Source organism: Acanthochromis polyacanthus, chromosome 17 (genome assembly GCF_021347895.1).
Source record: "Acanthochromis polyacanthus isolate Apoly-LR-REF ecotype Palm Island chromosome 17, KAUST_Apoly_ChrSc, whole genome shotgun sequence".
NCBI classification, from domain to species: Eukaryota; Metazoa; Chordata; class Actinopteri; family Pomacentridae; genus Acanthochromis; species Acanthochromis polyacanthus.
In genome coordinates, this window is record NC_067129.1 from 2,270,783 (window position 1) to 2,297,006 (window position 26,224).

At 38.1% G+C, this 26,224-nt stretch overlaps 2 protein-coding genes and 3 non-coding genes across 9 annotated transcripts in view; 3 read left to right on the plus strand and 2 right to left on the minus strand.

Moving 5' to 3' along the window:
- Positions 1-148: 148 nt before the first annotated feature.
- On the minus strand, positions 149-16,420 carry zgc:152891 (uncharacterized protein LOC767741 homolog). The gene is made up of 14 exons (XM_051937356.1): positions 16,274-16,420; positions 15,115-15,343; positions 12,502-12,583; positions 11,321-11,410; positions 11,091-11,206; positions 10,318-10,490; positions 10,099-10,242; positions 9,070-9,273; positions 8,735-8,821; positions 7,577-7,746; positions 7,372-7,487; positions 2,894-2,994; positions 1,278-1,448; positions 149-1,048 (listed from the first exon to the last, which is right to left on the minus strand). Exons 1-14 carry the CDS (start codon positions 16,418-16,420, stop codon positions 869-871), a joined length of 2,010 nt encoding a protein of 669 aa, XP_051793316.1. The 3' UTR covers positions 149-868.
- A 5,118-nt stretch (positions 16,421-21,538) lies between these two features.
- On the plus strand, positions 21,539-21,611 carry trnav-uac (transfer RNA valine (anticodon UAC)). The gene has a single exon. It is a non-coding gene; the product is annotated as a tRNA-Val (tRNA).
- A 308-nt stretch (positions 21,612-21,919) lies between these two features.
- trnaa-cgc (transfer RNA alanine (anticodon CGC)) lies at positions 21,920-21,991 on the minus strand. The gene has a single exon. It is a non-coding gene; the product is annotated as a tRNA-Ala (tRNA).
- A 2,584-nt stretch (positions 21,992-24,575) lies between these two features.
- The window catches only part of LOC110969733 (rap1 GTPase-activating protein 2-like), a 57,768-nt gene continuing 56,119 nt past the window's right edge, over positions 24,576-26,224 (plus strand). For 4 of the 5 annotated variants that reach the window (XM_051937344.1, XM_051937345.1, XM_051937347.1 and 1 more), the window contains exon 1: positions 24,576-24,814. The gene's annotated coding sequence lies outside the window, so the exon portion shown is untranslated. The remainder of the gene's footprint in view (positions 24,815-26,224) is intronic. The other variant, XM_051937346.1, reaches the window with a different exon arrangement.
- On the plus strand, positions 25,002-25,083 carry trnas-uga (transfer RNA serine (anticodon UGA)). The gene has a single exon. It is a non-coding gene; the product is annotated as a tRNA-Ser (tRNA).

The window sequence follows — 26,224 nt, forward strand, 5'->3', positions numbered from 1 at the left end:
CTGTTCGGTTTACTGCAGGTAAATCTGAGAGGAGCAAAGCTGGAGGTGCTTTTATTTTGAAATTAAAACCCAGCTTCGTGTTTCTGAACAGTCACAAAGTTTATTTTTCATCATCCTCAAACCAAGAAAACAATGGAGCCAAAGTGGATTGTACACATTTAAATATCGCCGTTAAGACCCTGCAATATTAGATCAAAGACTAATTTATGTGACTCAATTAAATACATTAAGGCTACAGTATCATTAGTCATTTAAATTTACTATAAGAATTAAAATCCTATAAAATTACACGAGAAAAACCAATGAATTCAAACCACACTGACATGTTGGTTTGTGTTTAATTTTATGAATCTGCTTTGTTTATTCACGTTTACTTGCATGTGTGCAGATGCAGTTGTACAGTTTTGAGGTGCCTGGACTTTAATTTTTCACCACTTTATATTTCTTCTCCAGTACATCCAGACTTACTGCACTTTTACTGCACTCCAAGTGATTAGATTCAGATTAACAACAGAATGTAATCTGGAAACAAATCAAGGTGTATTATTGGAGTTTAAAATAACTACTGATCACATGAAGAAAATTCAACTCATTGATACTGGTTTTACCTTTAAAAGCACATAAACATGTGGTTTTCATCCAGAAACATGACATATTACTCTGATTGTTGCACTGAAGTAGAATTGTACCACTTCAGTATTCTTTGACTGCTGGGGCTTTGTTATTATGAGCTAAAACAATCACTAGATATGATTTTTGACATTTTACAGAACATTAATTTGATTAAAAAACAATAGGATCGACTAATTGATAGTGAAGATTGTGAGTTGTTGCCTTCGTCATCAATAATTGCTGCTGTCGGATGAGGTCAAATGGCAACGCTGTTCTCGATGTGTGCTGGACAGAGGTACGGATATGGCAGCTCCAGCCGGCTGTTGCGCTCAGCGATGTCTTCAGAAATGGCGGTGAGTTGACCCTGCACCTCCTCCACCAGCCTGCGGTGGACGCCGTCTGCAAAGATGGCCTCATTGTAGTGACACAGAGGAACCTGCAGGGGGAGACACACTTTCATGAAAACAGCGACCACAGACTGTCTGGGAAAGACGGACACAGCTAAAGTGATGCCTCGTCTAAAACAGCGGTGTCCAACCACCGGGCCGTGGGCCGTTACCAGGACACACAGAAAGAATGAAAACGTTTTACTTGTCATTTTTAGGGCTGGGACTTTAACGCGTTAATTTCGTGTTTGTTTATTGTTGAGGTGGGCGGAGCCTCACAGAGTCGTGGGCGGGCTGCGACAGCATCACCAGCGTCATCAGGACACGACACGTGGAGTTGATGTCGGGCAGGAAGGACAGGATGTCGTCCTCCGTCATGCCGCCTTTGACCTGCGGAGGAGGACGCAACATGGCCGCCGGGCAGTTGGGCATCCAGAGAGCGAAGTCCAGCTGCAGCAGAGGAAGGAGCAGATGTTCCAGATGTTCAGAGAGAACAGCAGTGTAAAGCCTTTAATATAGAAAACATGAATGAAATGAATCCTGTATTTGTGAGCAAAGAAAACCTTCCTGGTTCAGTGTGAGAGAAAATAATTTATTCAAAGTTTAAATGTGGGAAATCTCACTTCCATACAGTCAAAATAACTCAACTAATGATCAACTATTCCCTCTTTTGTAATATTTTTATACACATTCTCACCACAGGATGAATTTTTACTTCAGTGGAGTTACGTGACGATCGGCGTACGTTTGTCTGTCTGTCTGTCTGTCCGCAACATTACTCATAAACAGACTAACAGATTTGGGTGACATTTTCAGGGAAGGTCAGAAATGACACAAGGACCAAGTGATTAGATTTTGGAAGTGATGCAACTTATAGTTTGGATCCACGCATTTGTTAAACTGTGGGGGTGTTTCTGAGTTCCATCAATTCCTGCCGCCCGCTACATATTTAAAGGCACATGATTTGGTGTCCGTACATCACGTACACATGCACAACACACGCCTGTGCTCAGCGCAAGGTCATTTTGTTTGTGGGTACATCTACATTAAATGGACACATTCCATAGTGCTGCGATTTCTGATCATCAGTAACTAATAAACAAACAAATGCTGCATTTCTTTAAAAAAAAAAAAGCTTCATTTCTGACAATGCCATGTGGGGGAATGAGCGGCCTTGGAGGAGTACTGTGCTCCCTGAGTGCTTTTCTAGTTATTATTTTTATTACCTCCACCAGGAGGTCATGTAATCACCGGAGTTTGTCTGTTTGTTTGTTTGTTTGTTTGTCTGTTAACAGCATAACTCAAAATGTCATGGACAAATTTTCACCAAATTTTTACAGGATGTCCGGAAGAGCAAAAGTAACAATTGATTAGATTTTGGAGGTGATCCGGATCACCGTCTGGATCCAGGATTGTTTTGAAGGAGTCTGTACAATTGAGAGGGATGGCCACCAGGCCATCTCTCAGTTGTACAGACAGAGGTCGTGGGATCAATCCCAGGCGACGGCCGAATTCCGTGCGGCCGGTTCGGGCTGCCCTAGTCGGGACCGACGAAACAAAGAGGCGGTGACGCGAACGGTACCGTCACACGTGCGCGCAACGCTACCGTTATGTGCGTGCGTCAAAACACTGTGCTGTTACACTGTACATGCATGTTATGCTTTGTGCAAAAACTGTTAAAACTAAATTAAATCCGTCCATGACGTTTTGGGTTATGCTGTTAACAGACAAACAGACAGACAAACAAACTCCGATTGGTCATCTGTACAATTGAGGGATGGCCTGGCGGAGGTCTGCGCTCTCGGAGTGCTTTTCTAGTTATTGCTGTTTTTGTTGTTGCGGTTATTTTTTTTTATTTCTATTGTTGTTCTGTAGTGTGTCTGTGTTTGACTCACCTGTGAGAAGTTAACAGCAGAGTGCAGAGCTGAACACGAGAAAATGATCATCGTGACAAACTTGGACACTTCAGCTTTGGTGTTGAAGGACTGAGGGAAACCTGCACAGACATGTTCACATTTACAGATTCATGTAAATATTCACACACATTTACAGATTTGGTTGCACATTTACAATTTTTGTGTAGATATTTACATATGTGTATATAATCATTTACAATTTTGTGTTTACATTTTCAGTTTTATAAATGAATAAATGTCTGAACACATTTTTGTAAACATTTTCATATTTGTGTACATACAGTATTTGTGTCGATTTGCAGACATGACTGAACAAATTTTGGCATACATTTTTGTGTAGATGTTTTTTGTCTGTAGATTTTTGTACATTTTAAAAATGTATGTACAGATTTACACTTATTTGTGTACACATTAACAAAGCCTTATTAGACTAATTTATTTTTAGCATTTGTATACATTTACTTTTGTATAGATTTGCATGCACTACTTGTTACCTCCACCAGGAGGTCATGTAATCACGGAGTTTGTTTGTCTGTTTGTTTGTTTGTTTGTCTGTTAACAGCATAACTCAAAAAGTCATGGACGAATTTTTACCAAATTTTTACAGGATGTCCGGAAGAGCGAAAGTAACAATCGAACAAAACGTCATGGACGTTTTGGGTTATGCTGTTAACACACAAACAGACAAACAAACTCCGATTGGTCATCTGTACAATTGAGGGATGGCCTGGCGGAGGTCTGCGCTCTCCCAGTGCTTTTCTAGTTTGTTTTAGCATATACAACTTTGTAAACACATTTAAAGCTTTATCTCGAGCTTTATAAATGTTAATCATTATTGCAGATTTGCTTATTTATGTACATTTGTGTTAATTTGTGTGACTGTCCTCACATCTCAGTAATTTGGAAATTAGCAGATTTTTTAGTCTCTCAGTGCACACATTGACATAAACACAAACTGCAGTGTGATAGTTTAATAACACTGTAACAATTTACTGTTGTTTTAACAGTAATATTACTGTAAAGTGACCAAATGTCTACCGTAGAACCTGTTCACAGTAAGTTTCTGTAGATCTACAATGCATCAGGGTCAAAATTCACTGAGAGGTTAAATTTATATATATATATATATATATATATATTTTTTTTTTTTTTTTTTTTTTTACATGAATCACACAGTAAATTTGAGCGGGAATTTTCAGCAGTATATTTTGCGTCGTTCCCAGCGAAAAAGGAGGAGCCGCCATCTTAATATCCACCAGAACTTCAACAGGTGTCCGGCTACCTGTTTTATTTCCAACCTCACTCGTCAGAGTCTGCTTTTTTGTCCGTGACTCCAGCAGGTAAGTCACTTCATTCTTTGTAATTTTGAGTTAAATTGAAGTAGTTTGGTCCGATAACGGCCCCGTGTGTCCGACGGTAACTGACTCAGAGAGAAGAAAAGAGACGTCGGGCTCTCCTTAGCTAGTAAGTTAATGTATTAAACTTTAGCAAGCTGCTTGCTGATGAAATTTTGATAGAGTTTGGTTTTTGCATTTGTTGATAATGTTAAGAAGTGAGCCAAGAAGTAACGATATCGATAAACGTTAAATTTAAACCATGTGCGTTACAGCGCGCGCGCCTGTCTTAGCTACGTTCGTTAGCTAAGTGAGTGTTTCTGTTAGCTGCGTCCATTAGTCAGGTGTGTGTGTGTTTGTGTGTTAGCTATGTCTGTTAGCTTCGTCCGTTAGCTATGTCTGTTAGCTTGGTATGTTTCATAAATTTCATCACTTGTTTTTTGCTGTTAGCTGCTGAGAGAAAACTGACTATCAAAGCAGGCCTGACAAACAACACATTGAAAGGAAAGACTTTGACCCAGTTCTAAAATGTAAGTTATTCTATTTTTAAAAGCAGAACTTTCTGGTAAAGTTGTTGTTTTTATGGCAGGGAAAGACTGAGTGGACCAAATCTTTTGGGTGTATTACACTGACATGGGACAGTAAATAGCACTACGTGGGTCACTTTAGCCATATTTTTCTCCTTGGCTGGTGTAATGTATGATGTCTTTTGTGTTTGAAGATTTTTGTCAGGATAAATCCAGAGCAGAGGAAGTGTGCCTCCAAGGTTCAAGCAGAAAGACCGGCAAGATGGTCCAACAAGAAAGATGAGTCCCTCAGTCCATAGACATATATACGTAGACGCCTCATAGGCTGTCGAGAGACGTGCTTACAGCGCCGCCATCTTGGAACGGGACCAGCGGACGCAGCGGTACATAGACATCTACGGAGGCAAGAGGTACTGCTGAATCTCAAAGTGGAATTATGCGCTGAATTTTGAACTGATTGCCAAACTGTTTGATTCTTAGAAACGTCACATGTGTAGCTACTATACAAGCTGCTCGGATTTTTTTTACAATGCTGTTTTTGCCACTCAACACTTAAGCTACACACTATCTCCCTCTGACTCCAGCATAGTTATTTAAAGATGCCGGACTTCTGTTCAGCCTATGGATGCTCTAATGAGCGCTGTAAGGAAACAAGAGCTCGTGGGATTACTTTTCACATGTAAGATGTATGTAAGGAATAATATATTGTTAGCAGGTTGTCATAGCTAGAGAGAAATAAACGCAGACAAGACGGATAGAACCCCATCAGCTCCGTGTCTGGCTTCTACCCATGATCTAACAGCTCTCTGCATCATCCTGTGTATTACACAGCTGCTTACCGGTGAAATAACTGATCTGAGACCATTTTTTTGTTTAAAATTCGATGTTATGAATCTAGCGTTCCTAGCAACAGCCTGTTAAAAAGAAAAAAAACAGACTTATTGCAGGAATTGGTGGGTTAGAATACAGCATCTGATAGATCTACCGGTAATAATAGCCCTGATTTATGATGGAATCATTTTTGTTGTAGACGATTCTTTATCTCTGGCTACTTTTCTCACATGTTTAAGCTTTCCTAAAGAACGTGATTTAAACATGTGCTATAATAGTAATAATAACAGTAATAATAATAACAATAAAAATAATAGGAATAATAGTAATGATAATAATAATTGATATAATATTAATAGTAGTAATAATAATAATGATAATTATTCACAGTAGAAATAATAGCAGTATCTATCTATCTATCTATCTAGCATATCTGGCGTTTGTTACAAGCAAACCCCGTCAAAATTGCTTGAGAATTGAGCGATTTATGACAACTTTAATTGTATAAGCACATCATTCCTCTATGGAAGTAATGCATTGTGGGAGCGAGCGGTCCCGTTCCAAGATGGCGGCGCTGCAGGCACATCGCTCGAGTGCGCAGCCGCAGTCAATGAGACGTCTACGTATATATGTCTATGCCTCAGTCCACATGTAGCATCGTTCAGCTGGGACAGAACAACAACTATGCTACTGCTGTTTCATGCAGTGTTATAGTGGTAGAAACATAATGTGGTATTTCTAATGGCAAGTATTTCAGTCAACTAAAGTTTCCATAAATTCATCAATCTCACCTATAAATTTCTACATCAATAACAAAGTAATTTTCATTCTTCTACTGCACAGATGTCGACTCTCGCCCAGGAAGAGGATTCCATCCCAGAAAGAAGCATCCAATTCAGGATGAGGAATGTAGCTCAAGAACCCAATCCACTTCGGGATAAATAAAGTTAGTTTTGGACATTCTGTTGTTGAAATTCTACAATTCTTGGTTCTTACATTTCCAGCATTTCCAGGTTTTCCTACATTTAAAATTATAATCAAGTGTTTAATTGTTTCCAGTTATTGGATTTCATAGTTTTGTTGTTTAAAACAACTTAAAAATCTCTTATATGACAACACTGTCTATAGGGATGTTTATGTGAGTATTTTTGAACTGAATCAGCTTTACTGGGACGCCTTTGTCAGCAAGTCTCAGAGAGCAAATGAAAAGCAATATTAGACTTGCACACATCACATTGTTGTGATTAGCAACTCCTTCCCTTTGTTTTTTTTTTGTTTGATTCTTTATATTTGCTGCTAGAGGTACAGTCAGTTCATCTCAAACAATAAATCATTTTAAAATCATCAAAATATGCAAGGAAGACTAAACATAATTCCAGGAAATGCACTTCACTTTATATTGCTTTAGTAACTTTAAGTGGAAGGATTTGTATCTTCATAAATGTAGTGTTGTTTACAAAATGAAAAACATGTTTATTTTACAGTATGTAATATGTTACAACTAATTCGTTTGCAATATTAAAGTAGTACAGTAATCTTTGTTACAATAATCTCATTGTTGCTGTGACAATAAACACAGCACCCTTTTACTGTGATTGCATTTACAGTAAGATAATTATTACTGTAAATAACAACATAGGTACTGTGATTAAGTTTACAGTAAGCTTACTGTAAAACAAACTGCAACAACTTGACAACTGCTGCCAGCCAGTTACTGTACATTTTACGGGAAGCTTTTTGCAGTGAACAAACAAACAAGCAGAACCTGAGTTGTGTGTGAAGCCATGTGTGTTGATATCTGTGATCCAGTGTTGAAGCTCTGAGTCCAGCTGAACGTCATCGTCTCTGCTGTAATAAACATTCACCCAACTGACCACAAACCTGACACACACACACGCACACACACTTTGGTGAAACAGTGTTTTTTTCATGTCGCCTCACTCCAGGACTGATCAGGTGTGTTTGTTTACCTGTGTAGTGCGTCCCAGACCCTCAGTGCGTCCTGAGCGAAGTAGCTGTGTGGCAGGTTGCCCAAACCGCGGTCCTCCAGGTCATCGGGGACGCACAGGGACCGATAGGTGGTCCTGGCCGAGGCCCGGGACAGGAGGACGGGTAACGTCTTCAGACCGGAGCCCATCGCCTGGAGGGCCGTCAGGAGACACAGTGAGGAGAAAAAACGCATTACTGATTTTATCTGCAGTTCAGATGACAAAGACACAAAATAACTACAGAAAGACACACAATAACAACATAAAGATGCAGAAGAACCACAAAAAGACAAAAAAGAACCACAGAAAGACATAAAATAACCACAAAAAGACACAAAAGAGCCACAGAAAGACACAAAATATCTGCAGAAAGATAAAATTACAACAGATAGAAACAAAAGAGCCACAAAAAGAGACAGAACCACAGAATGACGTGAAATAACCACAAAAAGACACAAAAGGAACACAAAAAGACACAAAAGAGCCACAGAAAGACACAAAATAACTGCAGAAAGATAAAATTGCAACAAATAGAAACAAAAGAGCCACAACCATAGAATGACGTGAAATAACCACAAAAAGACACAAAATGAACACAAAAAGACACAAAAGAGCCACAGAAAGACATAGAATAACCACAGAAAGACACAAAATAGCAACAGACAAAAGAACCACAGAAAGACACAAAGCAACCACAAAAACATTAAGAAATAAGACAAACATCCACAAATAGGCACGACAAAATGGCATAAAACAACCAGAAAAGGACACAAAACAACTACAAAGAGACACACAACAAAAATTACAAAGAAAAGAGACATAAACATCCACAAATAGACATAAAAAAGACAAAATCAGAAAAAGAAAGAAACCAAACCTCAAAAGACAGAAACATATAAATAGACAAAGCAACTACAACATGACACAAAACAACCACAAAGAGACATAGAGTAATCACATGAACACAAAATGACCAAAAAGTGATATAATACTACCAGAAAAAGACAAAAACAACCAGACACATACCCCCCCCAAAGAAAACTCATAAAATGACCGAAAGTGACACTAAACAAGCAGAAAACGACCTAAAACAACCATTTAACATTGTTAAACTCTGAACTACTGTTTGTGAGGTTTTACCTTATCAAACACACCATCAGCTGCCAGCAGAGACGCTCTGGCCTGAAGGTTAATCTGCAGCGACGTCTTAACATGTGGCATCAACAGCTGGACACAAAAACAACCAATCAGAAAGGAGGAAATTACATGACTCTGCACATCTGGATGAGACACAAAATAAAACATAATACTACCACAAAAAGTCACAAAATGATCACACAGATACAAAACAATGAGGAAAAGACAAAACAACCGGAACAACACCCAGACATTTGAGACCTTCTGGACCAGCTGTGGCTGTATATAATAATAATGTTACATTAATAACATTGTGGGTCCATGTTGTGTTGCTGTACCTGGTGTAGCGGGTGCAGATCGGGCAGCTGCCTCAGCGTTGCCACGCAGCACAGCTCCCCCATCACATGGGTCTTCAGGTAGTGGGACACCAGCTGGTGACACTGGAAGTCGGCGGCACGAACCCAGATCTTAGCCAGCAGCCAATCAGAGCCGGGGTCAGAGGGCAAAAAGACCGGGTTCTGAGGACCCGGGTTCTGCTGCAGCTGAGGAACCCACAGATCAGCTGTTAGAGAACTTCTCAGAATGAGTAGAGCTGAGCAGAACAGCTTACTATAGTGTGTTAATGAGTCACCAGACTGAAAAAACGGACTGTTTTAACCATTTTTAATTGTATTTTTTGGATGTTTTAGATAACATTACTTTACAGATATGTGCTGTCATGTTCAAAAAAATAAATTAAGTATTCTTAGGATTAAAGAACTGACAGATCGTGTTTAATTGGTATTTTGCAAAGGTTATTAAATTACAGATATCATAAGACAATATTATCTGTAATGTGATTGTAAAGATTTAAGAAAAAAGTTTTCAGAGGATGAAATAACATTACTGCACATTTGGATGACACACAGAAGAACAAAACATTAAACAGCCACAAACGGACACAAAAATGATCACATAGACACAAAATGACCAAAAACAAACGTGAAACGACCAGAAAAACACAAAACTATCACAACAAAAAGACACAAAACAATTAGAGATACAAAATAACTAGAATAGACATAAAACTACCACAAGATACAAAATGGTCACACAGACACAAAACAACCAGGAAAAGACTCGAAACAACCACAAAATCAGACAAAACAAAAATAATAATTTGCTCTTTTATTGTGTGTATTTGTGTATATGTCTCTTATAAATATTTTAAAGGTATTTGTCATTATTTTCACAATTTTTGCAGCTTTTAAACATTACAGTATTCCACCTTTTTGTTCTTTCTGGATCTCTTGCTGCCAGATTTTTTTTTTACACATTTTGTTTCGACAGTGCGTTCATATCATCACCTACCTGTATGAGGAGCTCACCTGGATGGCGATGGGGACCAGCTGGCCCTGCTGGTTCAGGTGAAGGAGGCACAGTGGCGCCGACAGGTATGTCTGCTTCCCATTGACCACGTTGGTCGGGACGCCGTCCAAAACCTCGTAGTCCAACAGGTAAATCCTCCCTTCCTGCCACATGACACAACCTCAGCACACATGACTAAAAACACACCACACCTGGGAGTCAGAGGTGTGAACACGCACCTGGAGCTCGCGTTGAAGGGAGGAGCCTTCGCGCAGGAAGGGCTGGAGCATGCCGGCGGTGATGGATAGGTTTGGAGGGAGGAGGCGGGTCTGGCGCAGCAGCAGAGGGTTGCTGCCGTTCAAACACTGGTGGCCGAAATACCAGTCGTCCTTCCAGTGAGCCTGAACGAACCCTGAGAGGCAGAAAAAAAGCTTATTCTGCAAGGATGGAACCGTTGGAAGTTCACCTGCGACATGTAAAGACACACAAAGAGACACAAAACAACCACAAAAGACAAAAAATAACCAAAAATTGACATAAAAACAACCACAAAATGCCACAAAACACCCACGAGAAAAGAAAGCCATAAAGAGATGCAAAAAATGATCACAGAGATACAAAATGAAGAAAAAGACACATAAAATAAAGAATTGGATAAAGAATTGGAGACACTCAATCACCACAAATAGACACAAAATAACCACAAATATAGGAAAAAACGACCACAAAGAAAATTAAAACAAAAAACAAGCACAAAAAGACACCAGACAACCACAAAGAGGCACAAATGATCTCAGAGACAGAAAATGAGCAAACTGAGACAGAAAAAGCAACAAAAAACACAAAACAGCCAAAAAGAGACTAAATCTGAGCTGATCTGTTCACACATTTCTTCTCAAAGTGACTAATTTCTGCAAAACCCAGCAAGTAAAAGCTACCTTCTAATAAACCTTACTGCCTTGATACTGGGTAAAAGGTTGGATTTTAAAGTATTTGCCGCTCTCTTTCTTACTGGCGATGCTGTTCTGGTGTCCACTGTGGCTAAAAACAGTCTCCAGCTCTGAGAAGCTCGTCCAGGTTTCGGCTCGGCAGGTGAAGCCCTTTAGGTAGGTCAGGTCGGCACCTGAACTGAGAACGGACAAACAGACAGAATAAGTAATAAACACAATAAAAATAGTATATATATATACATATATATATATATATATATATATATCTCATACATTAAATGTTGGGTTTCACCTTTTGCGAGTGTAGCGGAGGTTTGGCATGAGTTCGGACACGCTGTTCATGTCGACACTTTGAGGAGCGCCGTCGACAATCATTCGCCACCTGGAACAACAACGGGAGAAGACAGACTCAAGATCCAGGTTTCTGCACCTGGAATCAACTCCAGACATTTAAAAGTCTACATTAATCCAGAAATATCGAGGAAGAGACACAAAGACACACAGTCACTTTAAAAAGACACAACACAACAGGAAAGTGACATAAAGCTGCTGCTAAGACACAAAAAAGCAAAGCAACTGCCAAAAGAAAAGTACATGACCACAAAAAGACACAAAAAACAAAAGTGATACAAACAACCACAGAGACACAAAACAACCACAGAGACACAAAACAACCACAAAGAGACACACAACAACCACAAACAGACACAAAACAACCACAAAAATACACACAACAACCACAAAAAGACACAAAGCAACCACAAAGAGACACAAAACAACCACAAAGAGACACAAAGCAACCACAAAGAGACACAAAACAACCACAAACAGACACAAAACAACCACAAAAATACACACAACAACCACAAAAAGACACAAAGCAACCACAAAGAGACACAAAACAACCACAAAGAGACACACAACAACCACAAACAGACACAAAACAACCACAAAAATACACACAACAACCACAAAAAGACACAAAGCAACCACAAAGAGACACAAAACAACCACAGAGACACAAAACAACCACAGAGACACAAAACAACCACAAAGAGACACACAACAACCACAAACAGACACAAAGCAACCACAACAAAAACAGAAAACAACTGCAAAAGACACAAAACAACCACAAAGGAGTCACAAAACAACCACAAAAATACACACAACAACCACAAAAAGACACAAAGCAACCACAACAAAAACAGAAAACAACTGCAAAAGACACAGAATGACCACAAAAACACACAATGTTACAACAAATAGATATAAACAGGCAAAGTGCCATCAAGTGACACATAGCGATTACAAAATGACACAAACTGACCGCAAAACGACAGAGAACAACAGCACAAAGATTAAAAGTAACTACAAAACTACACAAAACAACAAAAAAGAGACGGACACAATGGCAAAAAATTATACAAAAAACAACAAATGCAAAGAGACGAACCAGCTGCACAGTTTTACCTGATGAGTTCCTGCTGTCGCTGCAGCTGTCGCAGTCGGTGCTGCTTCAGCTTCTCTTCTGTCTCGTCCTGCAGCAAACACACTGTAAACAACAACAATCACACACAAGAACACACAATTAGAAAACTGAAACAGTCTGCATGGACAGCAAAAGATAGTTTGGCAGAGTGGTATTTAGAAAAAAAGAAACTAATGAAAATACAACTAGAAAAGCGCTCAGAGAGCTCAGACCTCCGCCAGGCCATCGCTCAATTGTACAGATGACCAATCAGAGTTTGTTTGTCTGTTTGTCTGTTAACAGCATAACCCAAAACGTCATGGACGGATTTAATTTAGTTTTAACAGTTTGTGCACAAAGCATAACATGCATGTACAGTGTAACAGCACAGTGTTTTGATGCACGCACATAACGGTAGCGTTGTGCGGGCGTGTGACGGTACTGTATGCGTCGCCGCCGCTTCGTTCCGTCGGTCCCGACTCACTCGGGCAGCCCCGACATTGCCCCGACATTGCAATTGTCCTTCGACCTTCAAAAAAATTCTGGATCCAGACGGTGATCCGGATCACCTCCAAAATCGAATCGATTGTTACTTTTGCTCTTCCGGACATCCTGTAAAAATTTGGTGAAAATCTGTCCATGACTTTTTGAGTTATGCTGTTAACAGACAAACAGACAGACACACACACACACACAGACGGACAGACAGACAAACAAATTCCGGTGATTACATAACCTCCTGGCAGAGGTAAATATAAATACTTACAAAATAATTATACACATATTTACGCATCATGAAACACAAGTTATAAATATGTAATACTAATATAACATAATACTAATGAAACATAAAGAAACACTTAAAAAATTGCTCAACAATGAAACATTTCTGAAACAAAACTTTAAAAAATAAAACATAAAAAACAGTAACAAACCAAATAAAACATTGCTAGAGCGCAAATGAACACAATTAAGCATGAATAAAAGTTAACAGTAATGAAAAAGCATTAACATTGTTAATGTTACTACAAAATACTAATAATACTAACAAAAAAATAACACGAATGACAAAACACCAATGAACCAAATGGAATAATACTAATAAAACACAATAAAATGTGACAAAACATTAATACTAAAAACTAAAAACATTAGAGGTTCCTGTTACGTCTGACTCTGCTAAAATGCATAGTAGTGTATATCATAATGTAAAGGTTTAGTATGTGCAGCCTATATAAGGCTTCCAAACTGGACATGACACGATACAGTGGGGGATGTTGAGAGACTTGCAGTGGAAGGTGTAGAGTAGTGGCTCCACAGAGCGGATGTCAACGAACAACCAGAGCACACTGGTGGCACCGCTGCTGTGAAACTCAGCATGGGGTTCAGCAGCAGCAGGACAGTGGCTGGACAGGAGCCCTCATGGACGCAGGGATAGCATCTCCTCGAACAGCAGATTAATTTCTGACAGTTTTGAGCATCACTAGGACATGGCAGATGCACCAGACAACAGCATGCAATCTGTAAAAGCTTCTCAAGGCAGCCCACGTGTACTATTTGAAAGAGACAGATGAACAACCCGAAGAGGTGCCCAGCTTTAAAGCTTGATGTGAGCATGGCAAACCGCAAAGTCTCCTGTTTTATTTCTGGTATATGGTGCTGTCAATGGAACTGGTGATCCTCTTGTTGATCCGATCATTCGGGGAAGCCAACTTCTTCCTGTACTGTCACTCATTGACTGAGCTGATACCGTACTTCTTTGCCAACAACAATGTAAACTATGCATGGTTGGAAGTCTGCAAAAGTCTGCATACACATGAATAAAATAACAGGCTTAATACCTGCTATGAAAGACCTTATAAAACAAAACGAAAATGCTCAAGAGTTGAAATCCCAGTTGCAGAATGTCACTTAGCTCCTCAACATTGCTGTTGACCTGCATCAAACAATAATTCCACTGTTACCTCAGGATGAAAAGGTTAAACAGAATAATTGGTTCTCAAGCATTGAAAATTACAACAGTACATTCAAGAATCATCACTCAATGGTTGGATGAAAACTAACATGTTCCCAGTCCTGTTGAAAATGTTTTGGTTGCAGCAACAAAGGATGTTTGTCACTTTCAAATGGAGGATGCCTCACAGGCAGCAGCACAGGACAAAGCCCCATCACACTTCATGAAGGTGTGCAGGATGATGTGAACCCAAGTGATAGCATATCAAATGTGCAGCAAATCTGTTGGCTTTGTGTTCACTAAAGCAGTTAACGAAACAGAAGTCCAGACTCGTCTATTTTTTGATAGTCACTGTGGAAGCCACTACAGCTATGTCAGTTTTCAGTAAAAAAGAACCGAAAAATTAGTCGAAAAATCGCATTTCCAGGTAAAGTAAAAATAGCCTAATAATTATGGTGGGAATGAGTTATTTTACTGTTACCATTCAAAGTCTCATTTAGGACATCATAAAGGTTAAAAAAAATTAGGCGGCATTTTGTCGTGGGGGAATGCACGGTAGGCCATCTGGGCTCCTGGACTATAAGCATAACAAAACATTTTTTAAAATTGATTAACAAGGAAACATTTTTATAACTACAAAAACAAAAGACTAAATTCTCACACTTCCCACTCCTCAGCTCCACTCCTTCGTCTGCTGTTTGCAGCCACCTGTCGCACAGGAACACCTGAGTTTCTGGCTCCGCCCCCTCCTGTCTGTCAGCCAAACGGCAGACCTCCACCCGGCTGCAGTGCCAGTCTAAGGCGGGGAATCCGGGTCGAACCTCCAAACGGAGCCGAACCAGAACCAGACGACCCAGAGAGCCGTTGGATTGAACCAGAACTGTACACGTCTGTGAATAAGTGCAGCATGGTTCAACAAGAGAAAGAGAAAAAAGGCCATAAGAGACACAAAACAGCTACAAAGAGACATAAAACAAGTACAAAGACTCACAAAACAGCTACAAAATGACACAAAATAGCTTCAAAGAAAGACAAAACCACCAGAAATAGACACAAAACAATTGCAAAGAGACACATCTACAAACTTATACAAAATAGCAACAAAGAAATACAGAACAACAGAGAAAAAGACAGAAATAATTACAAACATAATAAAACAACCAAAGAAACCCAAAAAAGAGGAACAGAACTGTTATGAAATGACACAAAATAGCCAAAAAATAAACCACGAAACAACCACAAACATACACAAAACTACTACAAAATGACAAAAAATATCTGCAATTAGAAACAAAACCACGAATATACACAAAAAAACTACAAAAACACACTAAACGGCCAAAATGACAAACAAAACAACTGAAAAATGACACAAAATGGCTACAAATAAGCACAAAACAACCACAGAGACAAAAATAGAAACAACTTGATAATGATACAAAATAGTTTCAAATAGACACAAAACAGCTACAGACACAAAACAACAACAAAATGACACAAACCAACCACAAAGACACAAACAAGGACTTTAGAGGAACCTTATTCTAAATTTTTTAAAATGAAACTATGATTTCTAACGTCATTAATCAAAGTTGTTTCTGTTTCTGACTCAAAATAACAACAAAAAGACAACAAACAACTATTAAACACACAAACACCTGTAAAAAACGCACAAACTAACCAGAAAGACACAAAAAACAGGCTTCAGATGGACCTTATTAATTAAAAAAATAAAATAAAACTATGGTTTCCAGTGTTTTTTTCTATTTCTTTCAGATTATTTCATCGAACATCACAGTGAAATGTCCGGTGAAACTCACCGAACCCGGCAGCAGACGGCGGTCGCCTTCATTCACGCTGAAGGGCGGAGTCTCGCCTTGCGATCCAATCAGACTGAGCCACAGGCGGCTGAAGGTTCCACAGGTGGGACCAGGTGAGGTGTGAACGCTCACTTCAAACTCAGACATGATGCTGAGAACACAGGGACAGAGAAATATTTATTATTTTTTTACGTTTTACAATTACTTTACAAAATTCCCCATTTTTTTTACAGGTAAGTTTACAGCTAATAACTGCTAAAATCACAGGAAAATAAAGGTATTAATGTGGACGTTAAGTGGAAAAATCAGGACAAAACTCAATCATTTCCAATTTCAAAAATTTGTGTCATTTTTAGAAAAGATAATTTGACTGTAAAACTGAACTATTTTTCTAAAAACATGATTATTTTACAAACATTTTTGTTAAATTGCAGATATTTAGTCAAATCACACTATTAGTTTTAATTAACATGTGCAACAAAAACAGACAAAAACTGTACATCCACATTAAAAGTTCATAAATTTTACAATAGTTGACCATAAAATTACACAATTTTTCTGTATTTAAATCAGCAAAAATATTATTTTACAAATTGCAGATGTTTTCCATTATTTAAACTAATTGCAATAAATATAATTATTTTTGTAAGAAAAAGTTGGTAAACTAGTGATTTAAAAACTGATTTTTAAAAAATGTTTACTGTTAATTTTCATATTTTTGGTGTTTTGTTAAATTAAAGATAACAACGATTAAAATCACAGATAAAAATAATAATTTAAATGTTGATTGGAATAAAAGCAGACTCAAACTGTAAATCTCTATTTTCACTTGCTAATTTGACAATGTTTTACCGTAAAGTTGCACTGCTCTTCTGTATTTAAGTCAGTGAAAAGATAATTATTTTACTGATATTTGCCAGCATTTTCAAGAAAAAAACATCTATATGAACAATTCAAAAAGAGTCAGTATGTTTTGTTTTTTGTTTTTTTACCTCTAATCTACAGAGTTGCCCTTTTTGTCGAAATACAGATAATATGAAGTGAAATTAGAGAAAATAAGTACTAATGTGCATGTTGACTGTAAACAAAAGAGCCAGGCTAAAACAGTGTGACCTCCTGTATTTAAATCTGCTACAAAAAACATTTTACAATTATTTTCAATTGTTTTCACCATTTTGAGCATTTTTTTTTTTTGTTCTTCATTATTATCAAGAATCAAGGAAGCCTGAAGCAAATCTGACACTGAAGTCTGAGTAACAACTTGCTGGAAAGTTTGGAAACTCCTTCTGTTTAGCCTTAAACACTGCTGCTGGATCATTTTCCTTTTTCTAGTTTAGTTTTAGTTTAGTTTATTTAAAAGGACAATGTGCAGTAACATTAAAAAGATGCCTGCACCAGATTTAGCACAGAGCTAATTTCCATCTGCAGTCCTTTGCACAATAAAAATACATAACACTAACAGATAATAAAATATTGCAGTCATAAAGATGGCATACAATATAGAATACAATACAAATATTACATTAAAAACACATAAAATTCATAATAAAATACACATGAAATTCATAGAGAACAAAAATGCACAAAAAAATGCAGAATAGTCAAAGTGTAAGATAATAATGTGCAACAGCTTTACTATTACTGTCTGCTCCATATTTTAGTGAGTGCAAAACTGATGCTCTAAAAGACAATTTTTGACCTCACGTGAGAAGTTTCTAAAAACTTTTCTGGACGTTTCACACACGAGGTTTTTGAAAGTGTGCTTGTGGTTTCAGCTCCTATTTGTTCTTGTATAAAACACAAATTCTGTGGGTTTGCCTGTTTCTCGTAACAAATAAATCTGCTTAGAAAGTCACAGGTGCAGCTAGAAAGCACATCTAGTTTGTCTTCCTCTGCAGGATCTCATTTGTTTACGTCGCTGATATTTGACTTGTAAAGTAGGTACAGTTAGTGTAGGCGTCCAGCGAGCACAAAGAAACAAAGGTGTAAAAGGACCGACAGAAAAGACAAAGATCACTTCCTGCTTCAGTAGAAGGAAACATCCAGCTCTGTTTGTTTCATCAGCAGTAAAATCAGCTGAAAGAATCTCCTTCTGTCCTTTTATTTTACTGAAATGCAGTTTAAATTAACTTAGAATGACACACTGGCTCTGAGAGGAAGATATACACTATGTTCAATAAGGTGTTCTATATTAATTAGAGTTGCTCTATACTTATTAAAAGTTTCTCTGTATGAGTCAAAGTTGCTCTATAAGTTAAAATTGCTCTAAATGAGTTAAAGTTGTTCTAAAGAAGATAACGTTTCTCAAAAATGAGTTAAAGTTGGATATCAAAGCTCTAAACGAGATTTAGTTGATATTATGAGCTAAAGTTGCTCTAAAATGAGTTATAGTTGTTCCATATTATTTAAAGTTGCTCTCTGTATCAGAAAGTTTTTCACTTCAAATCTTTGTTGGGTGTAAAGGAGAGAAAAATGTCATTATTTAAATTCTCTTTAAGGATTTTTTTCTCACTTGCAAAAGCATGAATAAGAGCAATTATTCTCCCTATTTTTTCATAACATGAAAAAACTAAAACTCTTATTTACCTGTCAGAAGTATCTGATCTGTCTGACTTGTTCTGAGGATTTCTGCAAGAAAAATGAAAACATGGAAATGTGATTACAAACAAGGTGAGTAAAACTAATAAAATACGATATTATGCTGTGCACATCCTAAAATGTAAAGGCATTCATTTTAAATGGAAATACAAAAATATAAAATATATCTACCAGAGTGATGCTTCCTGTCGTCCCTGAGCTGCTGATGTGTTGTTCGGCAGCTGCAGGTACATTTCTCACCTTTTCCTTTCAAGCTCCGCCCACAACACGTTCAAATCTAACACCTGAACACCTCACCGCAGGTACCGGACTGTTTCCTCTTCTTTTACTACTTCACACTATAAAATATTCTGTAAATGAGTCAGATTTTACAATTAAAACACGATAAGTTCATGTGATTTATTGTCAAAATATTATACTGTAAAAAAATATTTCATAAAACAAATTTTGCTACTAATGGTGCAATTTTTCTCTTTAATGACATGTCTTAAAATGTATTTTGAATTTTATTGTATTATTTTACAAGCATTGAATTTTGCATGTTTCCACTGAATCTTCATGGACACACATAGTACATGTATAAATGAGAAATATGATTTCATATTTAAATCAATAAATAATATATGAACACATAATGTTAAGATATATATAGAAATCAAATTAAAAAGCAGTAATAACATTTAGAATTTAAATAATAAAAAAGTCAATAGACCCTTTAATGACCCACGTCACGAATGACGTCACAGCTTTAGCTGGAGTATAGACTGTATATAAAGATGGACGTAGCATCTGGCTCCAGAATTGAAGCCCACCCGGAAGTGTCAAAAACTTGCAATATCACGCCGTCCACTAGGGTTGACTCCAAGAAGCTTTTTCTCCATAGACCCCAATTCATTTTTGGAAAAAATAAAATTTGATAGACTGATGTTCTACAGCTCAGGATTTTTTTCCCATCAGTTTTCATGGTCAAAATGAGAGATCAGGTGGCCGATCTTAAAATAAATCAATACTGAATTTTAAATGAATCGTTAAAGTTGGCGGAGCCAGGGGGCGTGGCTATACTTGATAGACAGCAACAGAAGCCTCTGCGGTAAAATGTGGGCGGGATAAGAGAGTCCTCAGCCAATCCTGCCCCTAGTTGCTCTCCGGTCCAGTCTGTTTGATGACGCTTTTTACGTCACTGGCTCCAAAAAATCCAAAATGTCGACCAGGAAGTAGCAAAATCCGGGCTTCATTTTCTCGCCGTTGAAACCAACGGGTGACGTCACAGTTAGTTTACGCCTGAGCTGGAGGCAAAAAGGAAACTCGCGGCTGTGACCGAAAGGCGAAAGACTGAGGGACTAGGCTCTAACAACTTTTCTAAAATGTCGTCCTGCTGTGTTTTTGGATGCCAGAATATGAAGAATGACATTGGCGAACGCAAATTAAAGTTTTATAGGATTCCACCGAACACTCGTGCTCAGAGGGAACGAAGATAGTTGTGGTTAAATGCACTGAGGCGAAAAGACTGGACAGAGACGATCAGCTGCAGTCAATTCCAGCCATTTTCAGTACAAAAAATCGCTAATATTCTATTTGTAAATAAAAAAATGACGAGAAATAAAGGGAATATTGGACGCGTATCGCGAGGTGCATTTCCTTGAAAACGACCGATTCGTGGATTTTATACCGACTTCAAGACATGTTTTGGACAAAATAGTTTACTGGCTTGTGTCGTCTGGATGTCCAAGGTTGGATTATGGCCGTTTTTTGTGGAATATTTTCATCTGTGTGTAATAATGAACCCGGAAATGTGAGTCGTGCTGTGTACGTTAAAGCCGTGTACAGAGAAAGGATGGATGGATATTCGTTGTTTGTCAGACAAATGTGTTTATATTACCCGCTGTGGTAATCACATCTGAAAGTGGTTTATACCGGTGGATTCATGAGAATCTAAGCTTTCCATCGGCGTATAGTGTTTGTATAATCGCGTTTGCAGCCTTCGGACATTCTTTAAATTCCTATGCAAATTAGTAGGTGTACCGCTGGCGGTACATTGAAGTTTAACGGGTGAAAAATGCTCGAGTTTGCAGCGCAAACTCCCAGCGCAAACTATATACTCCCAGTCCCGCTTGACTTCTCGCTCGCTTTTGCCTCCAGCATAAGCCCCGCCCACAAAAAACGTCACAATGTTTGTAAACAAATAAAGGGTCTATAAATGCAGCTTATTTATTCACTTCCCAGTGAAGTTATCATACCTTTTTCAAGTGTTTTTTTTTTAAAAATTCAATATTAATGCCCGTATTCCTGTGCAATTTTGTGAATAATTTGATAAATCTATCCATTAACATACAACAGATGTTGAAATAAATCCAGAAATGATATTATAAAAATAAAAAAAGTAAAATAATAAATCAGAATATACTTATAAATCTAAAACATTTATTCATGCCCTGATGGATTACCATGTAGTAACATATATTTTAAATAGATTCAAATATTAGTTATTTATTATTTTAATTTTTCTGACAATGTACAAATGGATTAAAATGTTGCTGAAGTTATGTGTATTTTAAACACACGAATTAAGCACATAACGGTCAAAGAATAAATAAAAAGCAAGGAGAATGTTTCCACCTGCGGTTTGTCCCTTTATTTATAGTGACGTCACTTGTCAATGGGGCAACTGGTTCCATAGTGTAGCGGTTATCACGTCTGCTTTACACGCAGAAGGTCCTGGGTTCGAGCCCCAGTGGAACCAGACGTTTTGTCATATGCGATACCCTAATTTTATAATGACGGCACAAAAGACAACAGCAGTCAGTTGTAACACGCGTTTATACGTAATAGCAGTGTCGTTGTATTAATAAAACCCATAGTACATCGATGAATACACGCTATGCAAAAAACGTGTGTGTGTGTGTGTGTATATATATATATATATATATATATATGTATATGAAAAGCTACATGAAAACGTATATTCTGCGTCCCATTAGCTCGTCGTAGCCGGTTGCCGTCGAAGAATTGGCACTCTAAGCATTTTTACAAAGTAAAAGCTAAAAGCAGTGGAGATGCCGGGGATTGAACCCGGGACCTCATACATGCGAAGCATGCGCTCTACCACTGAGCTACATCCCCACACAGTGCGCTGACTGAGCGAATGAGAGTTATTGAATACAGATAAGGCCCTAATGTCCTGTCGAGCGGTTGTTTAACTTTTTAGCACAGTTGAATTCGACAATTCAGGTGCAACAATTTAAGGCACAATTGCTACTACTACTGTAGCAATAGGTAGCAATATAGAAACATCCATATATACATACAGGAACTTTCTTTTTTCTGAGATAAAGTGTTCATGTGTGCTCAAAGATGGAACGTTCTATGATAGTTTCAGACTTTTTTCAAAGTTATACTGATCCATAATCATAGAGCATTTCATCTATTTGCCCAATCATAAAAAACACTGAGTCAGTGACACGATCAGAAATAACTGTAAGTTTTAAGTATAGCTAGACAAAATATGCTTTAAATAATTGGAAAGTGCGTTTTTAATCAGTTTTGATATTTTACAGATACCATTTTAATATCCATTCTTTATGCAAACCAGAGCAGAAGGGTTCTGGTAATTTTAGATGGAATAATCCTATATTTATTTTCCTTTCAGTGCACTCTGAATGCATTTTGCTTGTTTGTACCTGCACATTAAAAGCTGTTCGGAAAAATATAAACTTCATTCATTCGAACATGATTTTGAAGAAGTGCATTCAGGTCTGATACTGTCCCATAATGAGGGAGACATGGAAATCACTGCAGTGTTTGGGCAAATCAAAGTGAATTTCAGGTTATTGACGGAATTTTCTCTGACAAATACCAACATGCTAATTAGTTTTCTAATCACTGTTCTATTAGCTGCAATACCAGCAGTATAGAACGAATTGGCAGCAAGTTAAGACTGAAGTATGAAAACATATCTCTACATTTTATACTTTGGCAACTGAAAAGGGAGACGGGTATGGCTGCAGCCTGGAGACTGCTGCGTGATGGTGTGGGCGTGTACAACAGCAAGTGTACTTGGTACACGGTCAAAAATCTAAAGCCGTGCTTTCAGTAAGCGATGGCGTTACAGGTAAATTCCCAGAGAGGCCGATTTTTATATCCATTTAATACATAAGACGTTTGACGTTTGAATGAAACGTTAACGTTTCATTTGAATTGTAAGGTGTCCGTGGGCTAACACGTAGCTACGTCTTTATTTGAAGAAACGTTCGTTGCCTATTTTTCCTTTAAAGCTAATAGCTAATGTTAGCTACCTAAAGCAGTGTTTTTCGAACTCTTTTACTGATAAATGAAAGTGTTTTTCAGTAAAGTGTCCCTCATGATAACATGTTCAAAGAAAGAATTCACTTATTTACTTATTTTTCATTATCATTTGTCCACCTATAAATGTCAACTCAACTTTTTTCAAGATGAAATCATCTGCTTAATTGGCATGATTTATTTATTATTGTTCAGTAAGTCACCATTATGAAACGTATATGGTATGTCTAGGTGTTTTACAGATTTTGTTGTTATGTTCAGGGCAAAATGTGGCAAGAATAATATACAGAATACCTTTGTTTTGCATTCAGATGGCAATGATCATTGAAGGAAAATCATTTTTCAACATGACTATGCAAGAACTGTTGTAAAGACAATTGTGTCTCAGTGTGTAGCGTTAAACTGGAATAAATCAACTGTTTGATTTATTCCAGTTTACGATTCTCAGTTTAAGAGAATGTATGACAAGAAAATTATTAATTACAATTTTTATTGCTAGTTTTTATATATTTTTCCCCTCCCAACTCCTTTGGAATGTCATGAAACATATGATTTTTGATTTGAATGTGGACTGTGTGTTTTCTTGAGTGTAATAAATAATAAATGAGAATATAAATTAATATGACAGGCAAATTTATATTGTATCCCCATTTGACAATAAAAACAATAATAATAAAACCTAAAACAATTTTTGACAACAGACTACTGTTTGTTTTTCCTGTATTGTTCCTTCAGATCAAATGACCGTGTCTTCCACCAGAAATCATAACACCATACTCATGAGTATGCTTTTGTTTTATTGCTATAACCACAGGTTATGTTGGACGTGGGAGGTTGGGAGAGATGCAGGGTGTTTATTCTGAGGATCCCCACCCTGGATTTTGCAGCCAGTTCTGCCAGCTTCAGTCTTAGTGTTTGCTTGTGTGTGCACGCATGTGTATCTCTGAATAAAGATGCAGAGATAAAGGTCATGATATGTGGCACATTGATTTCACACATCACATACATCAAGTGCTTATCCTGTATTGCTCCTGATGAGAGCTTGTAAGTGTTGAGGTCCACCTGCTATGGTGAGTGAGTAGAAAGAGAGAAAGATCAACGAGTGACGAGTATGGCTGCAGCCTGCAGACTCCAGTGTGATGGCGCTTGTCTCGTGGTGTGGGTTTGTACAACACAGCCACCTGTAGTTTGACGCTGTGTAAGTACGTAGTATTCTGTGGAAAGCGCAAGAGAATTTAAGTGATGTTTGTGAGAAAGACATTTTCAACATTGTATAAACCCCGCTCGGACAGGACGTGAAAAGAAGACATGTCCGTACAAAGAGGAAATTTGGTCGCCCTAGATAAAGAACGGTCTTATTTGACGCAAGCTTTTATTCTGAAATTTAAGAGCTCCTGGGGGTGTGGCGTCCTTGTCACCAGACGAGCGCCATGAGACGAGCGCCATCACACGGGAGGCTCTGGGCTGCAGCGATATAGTTTTGGAACTCTCCTGACATCCACGTTAACGTGCCTGAATGGTTGCCAAGATATTTCAACTGCCGTCCAACTGGCTAGAATCGTCGGTAATATTTAGGAATTAACCGAGCAATGACGCTTCACTGGAGACCTTTCCGGGACCGGTTTCTGTCAGGACTAAAATTGTGTAAGTTTCGCTCCCTTCACATGACAGCAGCTGGAAGCGGAAGAGAATCAGTGAGGATGCATGAAAAGTTAAGAAGCGTTTATACACACACCTGTAATGTTAAGTTGACCTGCATCAAACATGCGGCAGTGCAGCCGGCATAAATGAGTTCATAAAAACTGTACAGTGTGGAGAGAAGGTGGTGTCAGCTGCGATGGCCGAGTGGTTAAGGCGTTGGACTTGAAATCCAATGGGGTCTCCCCGCGCAGGTTCGAACCCTGCTCGCAGCGGTGAATTAATCTTTATTTTTATTTTTAACACCGTTCGCTCAACTTTTGCGGATTCGGATTCAGAACACTTTATTATTCCCCATCGGGGAATTGAAAAAGGCACGTAGGGCAGGCAGTACAACCCTGAAAAGAAATCGGGATAAATATACATACAAATGTAGAGAAAATAATATAAGAATAACAATAAAAAAGACAAAAAACACAACTTAGTAACATACTAGTGCAAATATAAATGAACAAGTAAGTGCATTATGACAACGAAGTAGATGCAAGTTGTAAATAGGAACTGTGAGCAGGGTTCAAATCTGCGCAGGGAAACCTCATTGGATTTCAAGTCCAGTACCTTAACCACTTGGCCAAAAATTCTCATACTGTTTTGTCACATCATTTTATATTCGGCTTAAACACTGCGTTACTTTTCTGAGTTTTAATCAAGTTTCCAAACTTATACGGTGAAAAACATGGCTGACATTCTGAAGAGATACCCACGCCCTCTTTACATCACGTGACCAGGCATGCTGTTCGGATTGGTTCAGACATCGTTTAGAATTATTTGATCTCGTTAGGAATATATTCAAAACTGTTCGGATTGGTTTGGACATCGTTTAGAATTCTTTGAACTTGTTAGGAATGTATTCAAAACTGCTCGGATGTGTTAGGAACTTGTTTAGATGTGTTCGGAACTCGGAGCAGTCCATTTACTGGCGGGTACAGCCATCACTGCTGGATGTTTGGTTGTGTGTCTCTGTGTGGCCCTGTGATGGACTGATTACCTGGCCAGGTGAACTCTGCCTTCAACCAAAGCTGAGATAGACTCCAGTAGTTAGGCGGATAAGTCAAATGATAGTTCACTTTTTCAGGAAAGCACCAAATTTGGTACAGACATAGTATATGACCATACAATTGATTTAAGAGGAGTACCCCAAAAATCTAAGCCCCCTGGTGGCTGTTATATATAACACTGTTATAAATGGCTTTATTGAATCTGCAGACCCTTAAACAATGGGGGTAGATCTTGAAAGTAACTTTGTATCTGCCGTATTAAGGGAGATATTACATAAATAGGTTTAGCAAGGCGGCCACCAGGGGGCTTAGATTTTTGGGGTACTCCTCTTAAATCAATTGTATGGTCATATACTAT